The sequence below is a fragment of the Ursus arctos genome, unplaced genomic scaffold, assembly GCF_023065955.2.
Source record: "Ursus arctos isolate Adak ecotype North America unplaced genomic scaffold, UrsArc2.0 scaffold_6, whole genome shotgun sequence".
Lineage (NCBI taxonomy): Eukaryota > Metazoa > Chordata > Mammalia > Carnivora > Ursidae > Ursus > Ursus arctos.
In genome coordinates this window covers 76,544,481-76,557,905 of record NW_026623078.1, presented here as the reverse complement: position 1 = coordinate 76,557,905, position 13,425 = coordinate 76,544,481, and the positions used below count along the sequence as shown (strand labels likewise).

At 44.5% G+C, this 13,425-nt stretch overlaps 1 protein-coding gene across 1 annotated transcript in view; it reads left to right on the top strand.

Annotated features, from left to right (window-relative positions):
- Positions 1 to 13,425, top strand: part of ADCY8 (adenylate cyclase 8) — a 223,336-nt gene that overhangs the window by 136,701 nt on the left and 73,210 nt on the right. The window contains exon 8 of the mRNA XM_026495400.3: positions 936 to 1,133. Coding sequence (XP_026351185.1) covers positions 936 to 1,133 — 198 coding nt within the window. The remainder of the gene's footprint in view (positions 1 to 935; positions 1,134 to 13,425) is intronic.

Sequence of the window (13,425 nt, the reverse complement as noted above, 5' to 3'; positions counted from 1 at the left end):
CTGGGCATCCCTGTCCCCATATCCCTTTGGCTCCAACTCCCACTGTTTTGTCAAAGCAGTTGTCTTAAATTGGAGCTGTGAGCAAGCATGCATTTGGCTCGCTCCAGCCAGTTGGTGTTGTCACCTGCAGCTGAAACAGTGGGGGACAGAGGCCCCCGTGTCACACCTGGCGGATCTTCACAAGCCAGTGCTGTTGCTGCGTCCACGTGACCAACCAGGGTGGTCGTGCCTTTCCCCAGCTCATGCTGTTTAATCCCTGGGAAATGGTGAGAGGCTGCAGCTGCTTGCATTTTTTTTTGCCTAAAAGAAATGAAGCCCATATATCTATATGAAGATATAGATATATAATGATTAATGGGGGGAAAATATTTGCGAAATGCAAGAATCTAACAATCTTCGAGTTTAAGGAGGAGATCCTGGCACGTTTGGCTCTCCATCCACGAGGAATGCCAAAAACAAAACAAAACAAAACAAAAATGCAAGCCCTGGGTCTCCCAGTCTCTCCACCACCATTAAAGGAAAGACCACATGAAAGTGTGGACTCTGCTTGGTGGGAGATGATCATTTCTGTGGGCTTTTCAGCTACTTTACTTTCTGTAATTTCTGGTGGTTCTCTTTCTCTCATACCAGCCACGTGCCTGGTTAGAGAAAGGGTCTTGATTAACTTCTGCAAGCCAACAACTCTTTAAATACCTGAGCCAAAGGCATTCAGTGCACCTACCTAGAGGAAAGGCAAGTGTCCCTCTTGATGTGATATTCTGTGTTTCTCTGAAGCAAATGCTAACTGATCGACTTCTGTAGGTTTCACTGAATACGACTGCATGCATGGAGTGCTATTACTGTTTGCAATGCAACCTGATCTAAAAACATTGCATTTCTTTTTAATCCAAAGGGGACTAGCAGGTTTATTGTGTTTGCATGTGCTTTCCCCCTAGACTCTGGCTGCCCTAACAAGAAATTCAATAAATCTACTTCCAAACCATCTTGCACAAGCTTTGCATGTCCAGTCTGGGCCTGAGGAAATTAACAAGAGAATAGAACATACCATCGACTTGCGGAGTGGCGATAAATTGAGAAGAGAGCATATCAAGCCATTCTCACTGATGTTTAAAGACTCCAGCCTGGAGCACAAGGTAGAGCTGGGTCTCCACAGTGGCTCTTTTTCTGAAGTTACTTGTAAATGTTCATGGGACCAGAGAGAGAGCCCCGGGGCTGCGGTGTTGGTTGGTGTGTTTGTCGTTTGGTTGGTTGGTTTGGTTCGGTACTGTCTTTTCTTTTTCTCTTTGCAAATCATGAGTGGACTGAAGGCTATGAACGGAGATGCTTGTTAGAGGAAGAGGGCCTCAGCTTTGCTCTTTAAGGAGAAGATAACTAAAAGAACAGAGGCGTTCACTCGACTTTGAGATTTTTAACCCTAAGGGACATTAGCACCCACTTGCTTTTGCTTTTAGGAGAACTCATGTCAGTTGCAACCCTTGGCACGTAATGTATGAGGACGCCCAGTAACTGGACGCAAGCATTAGTGATAAACTGCCTTTCTTAGATTACAGACACCTCTTCTCCCATTTTCCAGTTGTCTGCTGGCTCAGAGGCCCCCTGATATAGGCGGAGTGGAAAGGAGATGGGTGGTGGTAAACACTGGATTGGAATTCCACCTCTGCCAATTCCTTGCCATGTGACCTTCAGAAAGTGAGGTAGCCTCTCTGAGCATGAGCTCCTCAATGCACAGTGAGGATCATGGACGTGCCTCCCACTTAGGCTAATATGAGAGGCTCCAGGCAATGCCTTGATTAGGTTAAGTGTTGAAAAATGGCAGCCATCACCCTACTGACGATGACGTTTTCCCGCGCCTCTCTCCCGCCCTAGCTCTAAACTGTAAAGGGTGGTGGGGAGGCAGGCGCTGTCCCTGCTTAACTGGGCTGCTTTTCTGCACTGATGGAAACTGACAGACCTTCCTTGACTGAGCACAGGAGGTGCTTGGCCTCTGCAGGAGCCTCGGGCAAAAACAGCAGGGAATTTGAAAGCAAATTTCAGGAGTTTGATCCGATACTCTGCAAAGCTCCAGTGAGCAATTTTTTGTTACTTTGCTCAGCTGCCTGGGACATTCTGCTTTCCTCGATTTGGAGAATTCACACGTCTGTGCACATGCACCATTCCCAGTGAGTTTCTGTGATTAGCTAACTAAAGGTTGCAAACTCCAAAATTAGTATCTTCGCCTCTAGTTCACAACTTGAAATGGATTGTGTCTGTGTACTAACAAAAAGAGAAGAAACATTTTGTCTCACTCAACACCCTTCCCGCAAATAGCAAGTAGGCTTTTCTTATTTGTAATATATTTAAGGGGCTTAAGGTCCAAATTAAATTCATTTTCTTTCCTGGTTGCCACATTGAAGGAGCTAGGAGGAGCCAGGTGGTCTAGCAAAGAATCTTCTCAATTAGCCTGGGTAAATACCTATGTCCGGAGCTATACAAAACCCTTTTGTTCATTTTTGCTAAAGATGTACTTGTGTTGCTAATGACCTGACCCCTGCACACTGTAGATAATTTCTAATGTGTTTTATTCTGTGGCGTCTAGATCTCTTCTACGGGACCTGGTGTTGGAGCAGGAGTGGACCTGGGGGGTGGGGGTGGGGTGCACAGTGTGTCTGAGGTTGATTTCTGGGTCCAGGAGAGGTTCTTCTAGAAAAAGCAAAGGGCAGCATCCTGAACTGACGTGTGGGGATTTGCCCACTGACTGTCCAGCAGCCTTGCACTATCCAGTGTGGTGGACTCTGCCTTGCATGGGTTCTGCCCGGTGAGGCCAGTGGGGCACATCAAAAAGCGTTCCCTCCCCTCCTGTCGCAGAGGCACTCCTCATGGACTCTTGCTCTGAGACTCTCTCTAGGGGCTGCATTACTGTGGAGCAGAGAACGTATAATAAGTATTAACCATTAGGTATTTACCAAATACCAAGCACTATTCTAAGCTCTTAGCACAAATTCACTAACAATGACTGTGTAAAGTAAGTGCTCTTATGAGCCGCACCTTATACTTGATGAAATGGAGACAGAGAAATGATTAGGTGGCCCGCCCAAACCACCTGTCAGTAGAGGGGCTTCGATCTGAGCCCTCTGTGAGCCCCCGGCCACTGCCTGGTCTGTTCACCACAGACCTCTCCCAAGAGTCCTGGGGCTTGTTCTCTCCCAGGCCCTTGTATAAAGACAACAATCCTGTGTGATCTGCATTCTTTCCTCTTGGAACTCTGGGTGGGGTGGGAGGCAGGGGGCAAGAGGTTCTGGCGAGAGAGTAAGTAGGAAAGAGTCCTGGAGCCTCAGCCGAATTAACACAGTGTCTTCAAGTCCATAAGGTTCCAGAACTGGAGAACAGTATCGCTGTGTGTCTGCTGTGTTCACCAGTTTATTGCATCCTTAGAGAGTCACTACTATCCTGCTTACAAAAGAGAAGACAGCCGTCTAGAGGTTAAGTAGAGGTCATAGATCTCAAATCTGGCTGCCATATCCCATTGACTCTAAGGTACCGTCAACTGTGAGATGCCCCATTTTCTCCGCAGCACTAAGAAAGAAAAACCCAGTATGGGGAGTCTGGAAGGAACTCCCCCCGATAAGCTGGGCTTACCCCTCGAGGTAAGGTTGGACAGAAAAAAATCCCACCCAGCAGATAATCCCCCCCCCCCCCCCACATGCCCATCCCCTGGGATTAGTTAGCAAAAAAAAGGAGCTCTCCAAGAGGTTAAACTCCAGAACGGAATCCACATCGCCTTGCTGCCTGATTGCACACCCTGAATGTGGTCTTTAAAAAACCTCAGGCAGGGAACTGGATGTGAAGTGGTCCTGGGTGGATGTTGCCCCCTGCTGACCAGCAGAAGCAATCACAAACCTCTCAACTTAGGGCTTTAAGACTCCACTGCGAATAAGAAGTGTTCTGGTTTCAGAGATGTTAGAAAGTGGCGGGGGGGGGGGGGGGGGGGGGGGGGGGAATTGGGCATCTTAGGATTGTTGTAACATATACAGCATTTGTGACTCCAAAGTCCTCTTTCCTCCCACTGCCCTACCCTGCTTTTCGGGAGCAAGTTTGCACCCTAAAAACATGTTTTCAGAAAGGAAAACAAGAAAGGGAAATGCTGATTTTATCTTTGGAACTTTTGTGGGGAAGGAAAGGCTTCATTCTGTTTGAACGATAAGAAGAAGTGTGAACGAGGGAACGCCTTCCCCTCTCTTTATAGTGAGTTAGAGAACGAGAACGTCAAAGCTCCTTCGAAAGGTCGTTCAGACATTTCCTGATCACATTGGCTGATAAAAATGGACACCTCTACCAACAGTGTTCTGTGAAATAGGACTTTTCTGTAGCCCGAGGTGTTGCACAAAGACCTGAACGAAGGCTCAGGCTGAAGAGAAGTTCAGAGGAGACTGTCTTGACTCCTGTAGCTGATCTCGGGGTATTTGTAGAACCCGGAGAGCCGGAAGGCACGAGTCCGTGCTGATCTCTTAGCAGTGGAGCTTCTGGAGAGAAGACTGTGAAGTTCTGATCGCGTCCTAGCATGTCATTGCATGGTGGCACAGACACACACTCGCTCTCACACACGCTTACACACTTATGTGCACTCACACTGTGTCTTGCACACTTACACACATACACTCACAATACACACTCGTACAGTGTCTCGCACACTTATACACCTACATACACACTCTCACACACTCTCACACTCATACATTGTCTTTGCACACTTATGCACTTACACATACACTCTCACACATACACACTCGCAGTGTCTTGCACACCTATACACTTACATATACACGCACACACGTACACACTCGCAGTGTCTCGCACACCTATACACTTACATATACACTCATACACATATACACTTGCACACTTATACACTCGCACACAGTGTCTTGCACACATATACACTTACATATACACTCTCACACACTCACACTTATACACACTCACACAGCGTCTTGAACACTTACACACTTACATATACACTCACACACACGAATCTTTGGAGTTAAGCTTCGGAGCAGCATGCTCGTGACTCGTGGTGTCACCCACGTTGGGCAGCACGTGTTCACTTCTCTCTCTGGTCCTCTGTTTCCTCATCTGTGACGAGAGGGTCAAAGAGCCCCTAGCATCTTTCAGCAGTCGATGCCATGAGCCCCTGAATTCCCTATGACCATGGTGACCATATGCCCTGGTTTGCCCAAGACATATATTTTCTTTTTATTCTTAAAGATTTTATTTATTTATTTGAGAGAGAGAGAGCCCAAGCAGGGGAGAAGGGCAGAGGCAGAGGGAGAAGCAGGCTCCTGCTGAGCAGGGAGCCCGACATGGGACTTGATCCCAGGACCCCCAGGATCACGACCTGAGCTGAAGGCAGACGCTTCACTAACTGAGCCACCCAGACGCCCCACGGCATTGATTCTCTCAATGTGATTATTAGTAGCACCTCCCTTCACTTTCAAAACTCACCGGTGTGGATAACGAGAAACATACGGCAAGCCGGGGCTTGGGCCTCAGCCAGGTTAGAATCCATGGTTCTTAGCACCTCTAGTTCCCAGCATCCCCCGGAGGACTTTCTGAGCCGACCTCTGGGTAGGGTGGGGGTCATAATCCAGGCATCAAAGGTCCCCTCCTGGTCCTCCCAAATTTCCCAGAAAAACCCTCTGCCCTTCTTTAGCCTCAAGCTAAATCCTTCCTAAGACAGCTTACAGATCTCAGGAGCAAACAAAAATTAGAATTATGGTAAAGGGAGTAGAAACGTGGCGTGTTTGTCAAAGACTGTAGATCATATTAGATGTTTTTCTTTTCTTATATGTGAATTTTTCTTATAAAAAAATGAGTGCATTTGCACTAACAAAAGTTTATGCCAAGCATATAAGACAAAAAGAAGAAAGTAACATCTCTTGGGACCTTACAACTCAGGGTAACCACTGGGAACATTTTGGCATCTGTCTCCCTACACCTTCATGATTGCAATTCTCTATGCTTATCTGTGCGATTTTTTTTTATTAAAATGGGACCATTTTGTACAGAATTATTTGTGACACAGTGTTAAGCACTCTCTGCTTGAGACTTTTCCTGTATTATTAAATATGTAGTTACAAAAAATTGTAACTACATACTACTTTATTGCATGTTTTAACCATTTTTGGCTTTTCCCCCCCGTTTTTCACTCTTATAAATTATAAACTGCATTGCAGTAACCATTGTCTTAGTTAAATCATACACCCATGCTTAATTCTTTCCTTAGGAAGAAGATCCTAAAAGTGGCTATAAGAGAACGTACGTTTAAAAATACTTGATGTATGTTCCGAAATTGCTCTCAAAATTGTGTTTATACTTTTAAATTGCAACTTTGATAAGAAGCAAAGTGTCACTTCTATTTTTTTTAATTATTCTTGAGTTTGAAAGTCTTTCAGTATATGTTTTTATGTTTTGGTCTTTCTGGTTCTCCGTTTGTGATTTGCACGTTCATCTCTCGTTGTGGTGCTCACCTCAGTATTATTGATTTCTGAGTACTCTTTACATATATAGTGAAAGACTTAACCCCACAACACTTACAGGAAGAGGATACTTACCAGCCTCCGGTCCTCATTTCTCTTTTAGGACAAGACTCTTAATTTGTTTATTATTTGTGAAGCTTAGGATGGGGAAGGCAATTAATTACAATTACTTATGGATGTTTCCAGGCCAAATAAACCAGCCCAGTACCTGTAGTGCCTGAAGAGAGCTCAGTCACATAGGCACACATACTTGGAGGGACTTCATTAAGCTTACTGTTCGAAAAAACTCGAGTATCGCCACCTCGGAACGAGTCAACTTCCTCATCGCGAGTACAGATCAGGCTATGTTTAATATATACTCCAGAATTGGTTTATGAGAATTTATGCTTCTTTTTTTTAAAAAAAGATTTTATTTATTTATTTATTTGGCAGAGATAGAGACAGCCAGCGAGAGAGGGAACACAAGCAGGGGGAGTGGGAGATGAAGAAGCAGGCTCATAGCAGAAGAGCCTGATGTGGGGCTCGATCCCACAACGCCGGGATCACGCCCTGAGCCGAAGGCAGACGCTTAACCACTGTGCCACCCAGGCGCCCCTGAGAATTTATGCTTTTAATGTGAACATGTTAGGAGGCTAAGTATTAAAATCAAACCATATCAATGATGACTAGATTTCCTTCTCTTTTTCAATGTTGGCATCTTTTCGCTAAATGAAACCTTTTCCTTTGAGAAAAGGCCTCCTTATGTGATTGTGAAATTTTTAAGTGATAAAAAACCTCTTTGTCCTAGGCTGATATTTTTCCAAGTAGAAGATGATCTGGGGAGCTTGTTAAAAATACAGGTACCCATCACTCTATCCCCAAGATTCTGATTTTCCAGGGGGACCTACATTTAGGATTCCAGGATTCCTTTTTCCCAAGTTGGTGTCCACCCTTCTCTTTCCTTGACTGCACGGATTTGGGGTTCTCACTTGCCAAACACCCCCAGAGATCAGATTATATCAGAAGGTCCTAGATCCAGACTGGATGCCAATATGGCCTCGGGCAGGCCTAGAGAGGATATCTTCATAAGGCTCATAGAGTTCCTAGGAGATCAGACTCTGGAGTCAAGCAGACCTTGTTCAAATCCCACTTTGGAAATAGAAGTGAGTGCAAAGAATGGTTGATGAATTTACGGGTCGTTCGTGGATGCTGACACGTCAAGAGCCTTCCATCACCCAGGTGGACATTCATATGCCCCCTTTATCTCACAAGTGCCTGGTTTTTGTTAAACGGCAGAGGAAGAATATACTCTTGATTACTGGATAGACATGCTTGAATCCAGTTCCTACCAATTACTGAGTGGGTGACACAGGACAGAGTGAGCTCACTGAGAAGATGATGATCAGAATACCTGCCCCTCACTGGGTTGTTGTGAAAATGGTTGACATAATTCTCATGGAATAGATATTTGAATAAATTCAATAGTTATTCTTTTCCCTTTCCTCGTGATGAATCCTATGTCAGTCCACATCGGGGTGAGGCTAAACCCTCACTTAACATAAATCTCACACTCGTAGAGTTTCCATAAAGAAACTACGTCATTAAAAATGGTGGGAGGAAACAGTGTTCCTGTGGCTGGTACACCAGGGTCACGGCCTTCGTAAATACACAATCACATAGGTACATAAAGGTGCTCACTAACCAAGTACCCACCTACAGCCCATTGCGGGAGGCCTCCCCAGCCCTGCCTTCCGGCCATTAGAGCACAAGCAGTGGGCATCTTGGCCCCCTGGGATGTATTTACATATGTAAGCGTCATTCAGTTGTCTTTTCTCGAAATGATTTTATTATTCCAAATTCTCTATTAATCACCATCTTCCCAATAAGATGAGAAAGATCGACTCTAAGGGCATGTGGTGTTTGATCGTCCCCAAAGGCCATGCCCTTCTTCCTGGGAGACCAAGCCAGCTAAGGAGTTTAGATGTCACACATAGGTCTCTCTGTGCTCCTGCATGGACTGTCCTTCTGTCCATGCTCATGATCCCTGGGAAGTCCCTCAGGCCCAACATAGAGTATTTGCTACATACTGACTGCTTCAGACACAGACCGGGGCAGGTGCTGTCAGAAGACAGAAAGACGTGGCTTCCGTTCCCTTCGAACTTACACTCCAACTTGTGATCTGGGGCAAGTCATTGAACTTCCCATCCCCGCAAGGTCGCCGTGCAGGTGAAAGGCAGATAACTCTTAGGAAGTCCCTCGAGACAGCAGTGTTGCAAGGACACCGACATTTGTTGATCGCTTGCGACTCTATCAGGCTTATCTACCATAAGCATGTTACGTTTGCTACGTCATTTAATTTTTACAACAGTCCTTTTGTGTAGCTACTAGTCTTACTGTTTGATAAATGAGGGAGGCTTAGAGTTGGAGTAACTTTCTCAAGGCTCAAACATGTAGAAGACAGCAGAGTAGGGATTCGAATCTGACTCTTTTCCCAAAACTCAGATTTTTTCTACCACACTTTGCAAGATCTTATTGTTTTCAGGGTGTCTGCTTTTCATATAGTTTGGAATGGTCTTGAGGATGAGGCTGATGGGGTGCGCGGGAGGCATTATAGAGCTATGCATGTGACAGATACCTTGGAGGCAGAAAAAAAAGCAAAATTACACCATGAAAATTTCTCTCATCCCTTGTTTACTACCCCCCTGCACATACCCATGCACAAGCACAGATATGTACACATGCATGCATGTAGACACACGCATGCACAGACAAGTACACATGCACATGTGGACACACCCATGCACATACACAGACACACGTGTACACATGGACACATGCACAGACATGTATGCATGCATGTAGACACATGCACATGCACAGACATGTACAATGCATACATGTATACACTCATGCGCTTGCAAGACATTTATACATGGATACGTGTACACACACCCATGCACAGACACATACACATGCACATAAAGACACATGCACAGACACACATACACACATGGACAAGCACACCCATGCACAGACACACACACATGCATACATATGCACACACACATGCACACATGCACACACAGACACACACATGCACAGACTGCACATGCATGCATGCACATGTGTGTGGGTGTACAGACATATACATGTGCACATGTATACACATGCATCTGCACAGACAAGTCCACGTGCATACATGTACACACCATACACGTGCATAGACATGTATACATGCATACATGTACACGTCATGCACACACATGTGCACAGACAGGTACGCACACATACATGTACACACAGAGACACATGTATACAGGTATACATGTACACCCACACACAGTCTGTCACATGTTCCTGGCGGCACCCAGATACAGCAAGGACAACCCCATCACTCTCCCTGTCCATGCACCTGTGAAAACCAGTACCGGACTAAGCCGATGTGTGAGATAGCTCTAGCTGAGGGCCTTGGGGCTGGGCACGCTGAGCCCTCGAGTTGCCCCTGAGCAGTGTATCCAGACAGAAGGCTGGGTGGTGGGAGCCGTCGAGGAGCGAGCTGTGAGAGCCAATGGTCTGAGAGAGCAGGCAAACTGGACAAGAGCCACCTCACAGGCCAGAGGCGCGTCAGACAAACCCGAGGGTGAGGTTCATCTTCACACCCAAGTCAGCCATCAGCTCTCGGCCACTTCCTAGGTAGTAATAATAATACCTGTCATAGACAGTACTTGCAATGAACCAAGTTTGGTGCTGAGTCCTTTCAAAACATTCTTTTGACATTACTCTTTTTTCTGTCAGCAGCGACATAAAGAAAGGCCTTGTCACACAAGGGAGCCTTCAGATAATCCTGTGGCTGAGTACAGGTGGTTCTTCTCTGCATTCCGAATTTCTCTCAGTTTCCTCTAGCCTTTATAAAGAAATCGAAGTTAAGTAAGGGCTTGAAAGAGTTCTGGAAAAATGCATCATAGACTTTGACATTTCTTTTTCTTTTTTTCCCCCCACTCCTGTTGGAGTTATGACAAGTGGAATGACATCATTAAGGAGGACTTGTGGCAAAGCCAAGAAAGCTAGGCAGATGAATGAATTTTCTAATGGATTAGGATGTTGGACTCTGGAATTAGGTAATGAAACAAATTTTTTTTCTGGAAGATGTTCAGAATTTGTTGAACTATTCTGTTTCTTATTTAGGTGCAGAGAGGTAGGAACCTGGAGCCTGACCAAATGGTCTCAGGTCTTCTGTCTTATTTTTCTGAATCAGATACTTCCTGATCATTTTCATGACCTTCTTTTTTAAATTATTTTTATTTTTAAAATTTTTTTACTATTTATTATGATTATTATGTTCAGTTAGCCAGCATATAGTACATCATAAAATTTTTTGTAATGTTTTAAAAGAATTATTCTGTTGTGGTCTCAGGTCACTCTTGAGATTTTACTACTCTTGTAAGGCCCAAAATAACAAGATTGTTTAGGCCACCTCCATCAGGTGGGAAGAACAGATTTCAAAGAAGCTTAGGAAGAAAATCCATCCCTTATTCAAACAGTAGCTTTGTGAGACTCCTTTATATTTGTGATATTACCCTGTAAAATCACCGCTATTTCTAACACCCTCTAGGCAATCAAACGATATCAAGGGTCATTTCACTTGTCTCTTTTTATCAGACCAATTAGGTAGCTCCGGTCCCACAAAGCCAGTATTTTTCAGAGTCAAAAGTACCAATTTCATCCATAAGTGCAGTGTAGAATGGTAGAATTACGATGATTTCAACCCAGCGGACATTGGCTCAGTCCTTAGAGCAATCGTAATGCCTCACGTGTAGACCTCATCAATGCCTGCAGCCAGTGGCTTCTAGGCAGGGAACACAGGACTAGTTGCCACTCCCTTGGGCTTATCGTGGCTTGGGGAACTGGGCCAGTGAAGAAAGGAAGAGTCTGTCCTCCCAAGGATGGGAGATTTGAGAGAGGGTGAGCTGGAAGACGTGGGTGGGAAGCTTTGTAAAGTCCTGCTTGGAATTCTCGTATGTCAGTCAACCTCCTTAACAAGGAACACCATAACACAGTATCACAACACATTAATGATATTGTGTTGTCATTAAGGATCTTCTGTCATGCCTGGTGTAGCGTCCTCCCAGCTTCAGTCTTCTGAGACTGTTCATCTTAGATATGGGTTCACATGATTACTTGTGAGTTTACTGAAGATGAGGAAATCTGCCTTTGTTCAAAGGTCAGGTTACTTGGGAGGAAGGATGACAGTGAGACATTCCTCAGACACACCTGTCACTCGTAGAATTATTGCTGATAATGATTTGGTTAGACACCATACACCAAGGTAGGGAAGACGGTCTATTTCAAAATATGAAATTATTGAAAATTAGTCCTTCCCTCTTCTATTGCAATTATGCATTTTACTCAAATGATCAATTAAGGGTTCTCCAGCCATTGTCACGCTACATAATGCATGAGTTTAACAACAGAAGTTAAATTCTTTCATTCACTCATGCAAAATGAGCAGATTGTCCCAGTTGAGATTCTTCTTTAATTTAACAAACATATTAATTTATACTAATGAGAGGTGTGCTAGAAAATGGTCTTTTTTCCAATTAAACTTATCCAAAGATGGAATGGGCTCTCAAGCGAGGGGTTGATTTCCCCCATCACTGGAAATCTTCAGGCAGGAGTTAATGGCTCATTTCTCAGGGATTTTACTGAGTGAAACTGGCATGAGTAAGCATTGGACCAAAGTGACAAACATAATCCACTCCTCCTGTAAAACTGTGTGATCTCACATACACCATTGGGTAAAAAGACAATATGGCTGTAGTTCGGACAATTAACTAGGTCATTGCTTTGGTTAGAACTATTCTTTACATCTTGTAAAGATGCAAGCATTTAATGAGTATTCTTTAGCTCATAGTTGAAGTGGCCAGTCTAGGAGAAAAGGATAATTTTCCTCCCCCACATATAGGAAAATTTTCCAGGCCTGACTCAGGCACAGAAACAGAAGACTGGAAGCTCTGTTCATTACCTCTGAAAGCTACCTTCCCTGGTCACACCTTTGTGAATGAAGATTCTAGAATAAGCTTTTCCTGTGTGACCAAACTCAGGTTCCAGGCTTCCTTGTGACAGACCTAGGAACCCCTAGAGCCTCATGGCTCTGATGTCATTTCTGAAGATGCCTTTCAAAAGAATGTAGGACAACATCCCCAGACATGAGCAAAATAGAACACACGTTCTTCCGGACCCCACTTCCTTGGAAGGGACCTCATGTCTCAACCTGGTCAAACGAGTAGGAAAGTTTTTTTAAAACGTTTTAATCACTTGAAGATTGTGGTTCTTCTTACTCTGTTACTCTTAAATAAAGCCCACTGCGCCTTTTCTTTTCTTCCCTGCTAGCGGCTCACTCCTGCGGGCCTTAAGAAAAGGGCTCTTCCCTTTGTCTTGCTTTGTACTGACGATCCATCCGTCCATCATGAAAACTCAGCAGTGCCAGTTTATTAAACTCATTCATAGGGTGTTTCTAAGGGCCGTGCTTGGCCCAGGTCATGCTTTACTCTCATTCTAACCACGATTTACATAGACTCAATTAACACATTCCCTTTCTTTGTATAGTGAACCACGTCACTGAAATGTAGCAAGACCCGCTATACTGCATCCTAGAAGACGATAACCATGCCTTGAAAACATCAAGATAGCCACAGAGAGTACAGCCAATGAGACATGGCACTCCAGGGCTAAACTCTGGACTCGCTCCTTACAATCCGTGAAGTCCTGGTTGAGTTACTCGATTATTCTAATCCTCGGTTTCATTATCTGCAAAATGGGGGTATGATAAACAGTATCTTCCTCAAGGCATTGTTGTGATCACTAAAAGAGATTGTCCACATAAAGCACGTGGCCTGGTGCCTACTTTGCACCAGGAGTTAATTATTATTTAAAT